The sequence below is a fragment of the Oncorhynchus mykiss genome, chromosome 6, assembly GCF_013265735.2.
Source record: "Oncorhynchus mykiss isolate Arlee chromosome 6, USDA_OmykA_1.1, whole genome shotgun sequence".
In the NCBI taxonomy this organism is placed as follows: domain Eukaryota; kingdom Metazoa; phylum Chordata; class Actinopteri; order Salmoniformes; family Salmonidae; genus Oncorhynchus; species Oncorhynchus mykiss.
The window spans coordinates 49,748,029-49,756,988 of NC_048570.1; the positions used below are offsets into that span (position 1 = coordinate 49,748,029).

At 42.1% G+C, this 8,960-nt stretch overlaps 1 protein-coding gene across 1 annotated transcript; it reads left to right on the forward strand.

Annotated features, from left to right (window-relative positions):
• Nucleotides 1-759: 759 nt before the first annotated feature.
• Nucleotides 760-5,232, forward strand: barhl1a (BarH-like homeobox 1a). The gene is made up of 3 exons (XM_021606691.2): nt 760-1,701; nt 2,770-2,983; nt 3,470-5,232. Exons 1-3 carry the CDS (start codon nt 1,260-1,262, stop codon nt 3,747-3,749), a joined length of 936 nt encoding a protein of 311 aa, XP_021462366.2. The 5' UTR covers nt 760-1,259; the 3' UTR covers nt 3,750-5,232.
• The last annotated feature ends 3,728 nt before the right edge of the window (nt 5,233-8,960 follow it).

Sequence of the window (8,960 nt, forward strand, 5' to 3'; positions counted from 1 at the left end):
TGTGTTACTTCATCTCATGAAACATGGGACCAAACACTTTACATGTTGCGTATTTATTTTTGTTCAGTACATATAGCTGACACTCCCAAACTCACTCCACAGCAACCCCAGTAGATGAGCTGAGCACAACTGCAGATCCAGGTCAAAGCAATATTATAAAGGGCTGCTTGCTAAGCCATACCGCTTTCGCCCGAGCCAGCTCATACCAAGATGAGAAACTCAGGACCTCTGCCTCACAAATACACATGACAGGCCTCTTGAAGCATTCCAACCTGTTGTGCAACTGCAGAATAAGGAGTGAGTTTCATAGATCCTCATCTGCTACATCTCCTTAAATATCAGACTAGGAAGAACTGACCCCCCCACCATTATACCTACACGTAACATGCCAATTCAACAAATATGAATATGTACACATTGAAATACATATTTCTGCAGTGGCAAGAAGTGAAAAAATAAACAACCCGGTTAGACATGGATTACCAAGGAAAAGCTACATCTAGGTTACCAGAGGACTATTGCCAGCGTTGGTAAAGGTGTTATGAATCAGTGTGAAAATATCTGTACGGAGATATAATTTATGATGCCCAGGCCAAATATCTGTATCATATTTACAGTAATGAGGGGTGAGATGAAACAGGGTGGTGGTAGTGGTTGAATCCACCCTTCCCCCACTCCTCCTCCCCTCAGTTATCACCAAAACCTCTCTGAGCCAATGGGCTCAGGGCATTGTTAGAGACACCTTTAAAAGCTGACAATTGTGCTTTAGTTGTGAACAGGGTCACTAGGGGACTTTGTCTATTATTTTATGTTTGCTTGGGGCCACAACATCAACCATATACAGTACCAGTAAGCCCATCATGTTTGTTCGTGTCGTCAGTGTCTCCCGGTTTCCTCAAAGGCAGGACGTGACTGCAGACTGCATGGACTTTAAGACTGGTGCTGAAATGAACTCGCTAACTGGTTGAGGTCCTTCCCTTACAGGGGAAGTTTACTCTACAAAACATGTGGAATTAGGCTATTATTAACCTAGGATATTTTTGGGGTGGGAGAATAGCAAACAGTGTCGTTTTCAGAACATATACATATATTTCTACAGACACGCTGCAGTAAAACGCGTAGGCCTAATGACGGGAAGTGGATAAAAAACAAATTGCCTGGTCAAAGTTGTTTTGGGATTTTCCAACTGGACAGTTGACTTGGTCTCAAATTGTAGTTTAAAAGTACGAAATTACCCAGTTGCCCTGTTCATATTTATCATGGAGGTCTCCACAAACGGGTCGAGTTTTGGTGTTGACTCTCTGCTGTCTCACAGACCAGCAAGCCCACACTTTTTGAAAGGAGACAGTTCGATCGAAAAATGCCGGTCTCCACTGGAGTTAAGCCCGAGGTCCGTCCTGGAAAGCAGCTGCTCATCTCCCTTCTCCCCGCGACCGGAGTCTGTCGAAGATGCAATGCACAGACATGATTTTGCACTGGAATCCTCGCTACAGCATGGGCAACTGCCCCAGCCACGGACAGTCGCATCATCTTTTCTTATTCGGGATATTCTTGCAGACTGTAACAAACCACTTGCAGCATGTGCCCCATACAAGAGTCATGAACATCCCATGCCAGACTCCGAGCATTTTGAGTCCAAAATAGCGGACGACTTTATGGATAAAATCCACAGCAACTCGTCCTCGGAAAATGAATACAAAGGTAAGCTTTATTACTTGACAGTCCGTAAAACAAGTTGACAGTGAGTTAATCGCTCATATAGACGGCTATTTTAAGAATTTTCTAACTATGGTAGGCCTATAAATAGCCGAATGTCTTATAAATTAAAGGAAAAAAAACGTTGATTAAAATAACTAGGCTATCGTATTAGTTAATCAATTATATGAAGACATTAGGCATATAGCCCAATACCCTTGGTTTGTAGGCCTACTTTCTATACATTAGTATTTATATTGAGAGAAAATAAAATTGCGCGCCCATTTAACTGCCTTTAAAGCCACTTACTTTGAAAATGCAAACAGAAAAAATCCTATATGATGATTTGTTCAATAAGGCCTTTAAGCGTAAACAATGTATCCAGCGTGGTTAATTGACGATGGTTGCAGCTAACATAAATATGATAATAATAATAATGTCATTTGACTAGGACTATTATAGGCCACTTTAATATTATAGACCGTTCCTTATTTGTGATCAACCTGAAAGTGTGTGCGTCAAACCATCCTTACACTGACCAATATAAATGTAGGGGGCCTAATAATGCCTATGATGACTGGTTTTCATTTCATGGATGAGTGGTGTTTCGTATATCAGATTGTCTCTCTCTCTAGTTGGTTTATCTTCCACCGATACATCCAATTGTTCGGGGATTGGCTGCAATTTGTCTACATGATAATCAGATTTGTAACCCGAGGATCTTGTCAACTCTATATTTCGGGTTTATCCACGGTCCTGTGAAGTAGCGCCAGTCAGTTGACTGGTTTCCATCCCTTGTGGATCAATTAACTGGATTATTGTACTCCCTGAGAATCAGATCGGCCCATATAAAAAACAGTTTTCGCGCTTCACATATCCACTGTGCAATAACCATGGAAACAACCGATATATTTTATGTGGCAGTTATAGGCCTATAGCCTTAGAAATCCCTGTCCAATCATAACCATGATTTTAGGCCAACCGGAAAATGTGCAGGTCAAAATTCTATCCTTTATGATTCTGGTTATATTTTGGTCATGTATCTAATTGTAAATGCATGTTCATTAATTTTAGCGCGAGACCGTGACATGGACAGCAGCAGAGACAGTCCGTCGTCTCGGCTGAAGAAGCCCCGGAAAGCTCGAACCGCTTTCAGTGATCACCAGCTGGCCCAGCTCGAGCGCAGCTTCGAAAGGCAGAAATATCTGAGTGTGCAGGACAGAATGGAGTTGGCAGCTTCGCTCAACCTCAGCGACACTCAGGTCAAAACGTGGTACCAGAACAGACGGTGAGTTGCAAGACAGATCGAAACCGTAATTTGTAATTAATGTAAGTAGGACTAGTTGTTGGATTCAGCCACTCAAATTTTTTTTATTACAAACATATAGTTTTGGCTAAGTCCTCCCATATCGTTGTGAAGAAATTACACGTAACACAATTACGGACAACACATGAATACACGCATAATCAAGTACTGCATTCTGTATCAATAATTTAAGTGACGTGCTGTTATTACACAATTGCTCAATTATTATTTACCCATAAAATGGCTGTCAACTGTGAGGAGATTTGACATATTTTCCCCCTAATGTAGCTACATTGTTTATTTAATAAACAGGTCTATTGGGTGAGTAAAGTAGGCCTATTAAATATTCTGGGTAACATCCAATTCTATTTCCTCCTGCTTGTTATAATAGCAGATAACGATGGCCAATAAATTATACATATAGCTTGATTTTGTTCTCTAAACCCTAATTTTCCTTTTTCGTTTTAGAACGAAATGGAAGCGCCAGACCGCGGTTGGACTGGAATTGTTGGCCGAAGCTGGCAACTACTCGACTCTTCAAAGAATGTTTCCCTCGCCATATTTTTACACACAAAGTCTGGTTTCGAACCTAGATACCACAGCGGGCTTATATCTGTACAGAGGACCCTCGGCACCACCACCTATCCAGCGTCCGCTGTTTCCACGAATCCTCCTCAATGGTCTTCAGGGAGGCGGGGAGCCGCTCTCCTCTCTATCTGGGGTCCTCCCTCGACCTACACATCGATGAACGGACATAGCTGTCAGCAGCCACGCAAGCTCCTCGCTGACAAACAAATGGGACTGCACATGAACAAAATTACATGACTTTGAAAGTCGAAACTTTTATTTGGGTCTATATTTGTGAAATGTAGTGAACAGTTTGGCTTTAGGGGAAAAATGACAAATAAACATGTTTGTAGGCCAATGTGTAGGCTAATTGAACATGGTGTGTTTCAGAGCGGGCCTTCATATTTTTTTTAGGCTGACGAATAGGCTCTTTAATCAACGTGGAATTATTGGATTGAGGCCAAAATGCTATTTTGTGTTAGCACAAATTTGGGTCTGGATTACATTTGTTTTGCTTAAATTATGCGTTTAGAGCTGGCAAAGGCAAACTTCCCACATTTGCGTATACTGCATCCACGATAAACGCTGCATGTCGGCCCCCATCGGAAATTAGCTTTACATTTCGATCACGCAATCTGTAACGCTTAAGCGATACTGTTTTTAGAGAATAACTGGGCTCTATTCAAACAAAACCAAAATAAACACGTGGTTATAGCCTATATATGTCCATGATAATTGCAAATAATGGAGATGTGGGGACCTACATTCCAGATTTATCTTTAGCATTTAATTCAATATGACATTCACTTTTCGTTCCGCTCAAATTGGACGACCAATACGGGGCAACAGTGAAACTTTTTGAAGACGAAAGACGTAGTCTAATTTGAAATTGTTCGCGCAATGTCATGTGGTTGTTTCAAAGTATCCTATCCCAGTTAAAGCCAAAACATGGGGATGTATTTACGTTTTTTAAATGTATAAATACGTTCTACAAAAATACCCTTCACTCAAAATATGTGGTCGAAAGAAGATTTAGTACAGTCAGCCTAGACTGAGTTTTTATTTTATTAGGCCTGTTCAACTTTTATTTTGGCAGGGAGTCATGTTAGCCAATCAATGGGCACAGCATTGCACACTGGCCTCTATAAGGTTTAAATTAAATTAAGGAATCATTAGAAATGAAAGCAAAACGTGGCCTAGGGTGGTCTAGCAGTCTAGCCACTGCCTCTGGTGCACAAAACAACCCCAGATAGGTGCTGTGAAATGTGTTGTTTTACATGGTCAGCCATAGTAGTAGGAGGCCCTGGAGCAAATTAGCGTTTAGTGCCTTGCCCAAGGGCACAGAAGATTTTTCACCTTGTCGCTCGGACATTCGAACCAGCAACCTTCTGCTTCAGCACACTCTCCTCTTTCATCTCTAAACATACAACTAAATGATCTTTAATAAAGGCCCAATGCAGTCAAAAACATAACTTCTCTATTTTATATATATATACACACACTATGTTGGAATAATACTGTGAAATTGTGAAAATGACAATGTCATTTTATTGTAAGTCAAATTAAGTGGGAACGGTCGGGAATGGTGTGTTGACAAACATAACTCTTAAAATATAGCCTACATGTAAAATAAAAATCTAGGTGAATTCGACAATTAGCTGTCAAATTAATTTCAGATTTGGTCAACATTTATGTTTTGCAGGCTACCTATAGCCTGCATTTTACACTTGATTTAAGTTGCACAAAATCTAAATTCCAATTCCAATCAAGTGTTCAAATCTCAAATGCACTTCGTTGAGAGCTGAAACGTTACAAAATTCTTGTCCATTTCTAAACCACAAAGAGAATTAAAGTAACCCCATAGAAATACAGTTGAATTCGGAAGTTTACATACACTTAGGTTGGAGTCTTTAAAACTCATTTTTCAACCACTCCACACATTTCTTAACAAACTATAGTTTTGGCAAGTCGGTTAGGACATCTAATTTGTGCATGACACAAGTAATTTTTCCAACACTTGTTTACATACAGATGATTTCACTGTATCACAATTCCAGTAGGTCAAAAGTGTACATACACTAAGTTGACTGTGCCTTTAAACAGCTTGGAAAATACCAGAAAATTATGTCATGGCTTTAGAAGCTTCTGATAGGCTAATTGACATAATAAAGAGTCAATTGGAGGTGTACCTGTGGATGTATTTCAAGGCCTACCTTCAAACTCAGTGCCTCTTTGCTTGATATCATGGGAAAATCTAAAGAAATCAGCCAAGACCTCAGAAAAAGATTGTAGACATCCACAAGTCTGGTTTATCCTTGGGAGCAATTTCCAAACACCTGAAGGTACCATGTTCATCTGTACAAACAATAGTACGCAAGTATAAACACATTGGGACCATGCAGCCATCATAACGCTCAGGAAGGAGACGCGTTCTGTCTCCTAGAGCTGACAACAACAGCAAAGGACCATGTGAAGATGCTGGAGGACATAGGTACAAAAGTATCTATATCCACAGTAAAACAAGTCCTATATCGACAACCTGAAAGGCCCCTCAATGAGGAAGAAGCCACTGCTTCAAAACCGCCATAAAAAAGCCAGACTACGGTCTGCAACTGCACATGGGGACAAAGATCGTACCTTTTGGAAAAATGTCCTCTGGTCTAATGAAACAAAAATATTACCTTTTGGCCATAATGACTATCGTTATGTTGGGAGGAAAAAGGGGGAGGCTTGCAAGCCGAAGAATACCATCCCAACCGTGAAGCACGGTTGTGGGGGTGCTTTGCTGCAGGAGGGACTGGTGCACTTTACAAAATAGATGGCGTCATGAGGGAAAATGAAGTGGATATATTGAAGCAAGATCTCAAGACATCAGTAGGAAGTTAAAGCTTAGTCGCTAATGGACAATGACCCCAAGCATACTTCCAAAGTTGTGGCAAAATGGCTTAAGGACAACAAAGGCAAGGTATTGGAGTGGCCAACACAAAGCCCTGACCACAATCCTATAGAAAATGTGTGGGCAGAACTGAAAAAGCGTGTGCGAGCAAGGAGGCCTACAAACCTGACTCAGTTATACCAGCTCTGTCAGGAGGAATGGGCCAAAATTCACCCAACTGCTTGTGGAAGGCTACCCAAAACATTTGACCCAAATTACACAATTTAAAGGCAATGCTACCAAATACACTCTATTAGTATGTAAACTTGATGAAATGATGAAAGAAATACAAACTGAAATAAATCATTCTCTACTATTATTCTGACATTTCACATTCTTAAAATAAAGTGGTGATCCTAACTGACCTAAGGCAGGGAATTTTTACTCTGATTAAATGTCAGGAACTGTGAAAAACTGAGTTTAAATGTATTTGGCTAAGGTGTATGTAAACTTCCGACATCAACTGTAGGTCTAATCAATAGTTAAAAACCCACTTGTAATTGCTTAAAACGAATTGTCAATATGGCAGTAGTTGTAGGCTATAACTAATGTTGTGGCGGACCATCTGAACAGCTGACATTATTTGTCAACAATAGATTTGCTAAACAATAAGTCAACAAAATATTGAATGAGTGGTTATCAATGATGACTCCCAAAGTGCTGGTGATGGTGTCTTGGCCAAAATGCGATAACAGCTGGTGACCAGCTGATACTGCCCAATATGACCGTGGAGAGACTGGGACAGGACAGCTGGTCAGCGGCGACGCACGCAACACTCCTGACTCCTCAACCCGGCTAGAAAGCTACTCTACCTGGTGATTGGTGAAATTCAAGCCAACCAAACTTGTGAAATGGCCCCCAACGATTAAAACAAAAAGACAATGTGTTTTGGTTAGAAGTGAACAAATTAGGGATGGATCAAAATGTACATAATGGGTACTTGGAGGAAAATGGGGGAGGGTGGTGCTTTTTCAATTTCAGTCAAGGGGAGGGTTTAGTATTTTCTAAATCTAGTCCAGGGGAGGGTCATGTAATTTGTAATTGATTAAATATCAACATTTCTTAGTATTTTAGAATTACTTGCTAATTAAGAGGGAGATTAACCCGATGCCCCAATCAAGTTAAGCGTCAGAATAGAGACAAAGTAGAGTCGCAATTCAACAGCTCAGACACGAGACGTATGTGGCAGGGTCTAGTCAATCATGAATTACAAAACGAAAACCAGCCAAGTCGCGGATACCGACGTCTTGCTCCCAAACAAACTAAACAACTTCTCTGCTCGCTTTGAGGACAATACAGTGCCACTGACACGGCCCGATACCACAATCTGCTGTGAGGGCTCTTCTTCACTGCAGCCAACGTGAGTAAAACATTTAAACGTGTTAACCCTCGAAGGCTGTCGGCCCAGACAGCATCCCTAGCCGCATGCTCAGACCAGCTGGCTGGTGTGATTACGGACATAATCAATCCCTATCCCAGTCTGCTGTTCCCACATGCTTCAAGAGGGCCACCATTGTTCCTGTTCCCAAGAAAGCTAAGGTAACTGAGCTAAACGACTATCGCCCGTAGCACTCAATTCAGTCATCATGAAGTGCTTTGAGGGACTAGTCAAGGATCATATCACCTCCACCCTACCCGACACCCTAGACCCACTCCAATTTGCTTAACGCCCCAATAGGTCCACAGATGACGCAATCACAATGCACACTACCCTAACCCATCTGGAAAAGAGGAATAGCCATGTAAGAATGCTGTTCATCGATTACAGATCAGTATTTAACACCATAGTACCCTCCAAAGTCGTCATTAAGCTTGAGACCCTGGGTCTTGACCCCGCCCTGTGCAACAGGGTCCTGGACTATCTGACGGCGGCACCCAGGTGGTGAGGGTAGGAAACATCTCCACCCCGCTGATCCTCAACACTGGGGTCTCACAAGGGTGCGTTTTCAGTCCTCTCCTGTACTCCCTGTTCACCCATGACTGCGTGGCCATGCATGCCTCCAGCTCAAAGTTTGCAGACGACACTACAGTGGTAGGCTTGATTACCAACAATGACGAGGTGAGGGCCCTCTGAGTGTGGGGTCAGGAAAATAAACTCGCACTCAACGCCAACAAAACAAAGGAGATGATCGTGGACTTCAGGAAACAGCAGAGGGTGCACCCCCTATCCACATCGACGGGACAGTAGTGGAGAAGGTGGAAAGTTAAGTTCCCCGGCGTACACATTCACGGACTCACAAATGGTCCACCCACACAGACAGTGTGGTGAAGAAGGCGCAACAGTGCCTCTTCAAGCTCAGGAGGCTGAAGAAATTTGGCTTGTCACCAAAAACCCTCAAACTTTTACAGATGCACATTCGAGAGCATCCTGTCGGGCTGTTTCACCGCCTGGTACAGCAACTGCTCCGCCCACAATTGTAAGGCTCTCCAGAGGGTAGTGAGGTCTGCACAACGCAT

What these genes read in the sequence shown, in the direction of transcription:
- barhl1a (XM_021606691.2), top strand. Translation starts at nt 1,260, where the DNA reads ATGGAGGTCTCCACAAACGGGTCGAGTTTTGGTGTTGACTCTCTGCTG. An exon ending in CTCGGAAAATGAATACAAAG is followed by an intron (nt 1,702 to 2,769) that starts GTAAGCTTTATT and finishes CATTAATTTTAG; the next exon opens with CGCGAGACCGTGACATGGAC. An exon ending in ACGTGGTACCAGAACAGACG is followed by an intron (nt 2,984 to 3,469) that starts GTGAGTTGCAAG and finishes TTTTCGTTTTAG; the next exon opens with AACGAAATGGAAGCGCCAGA.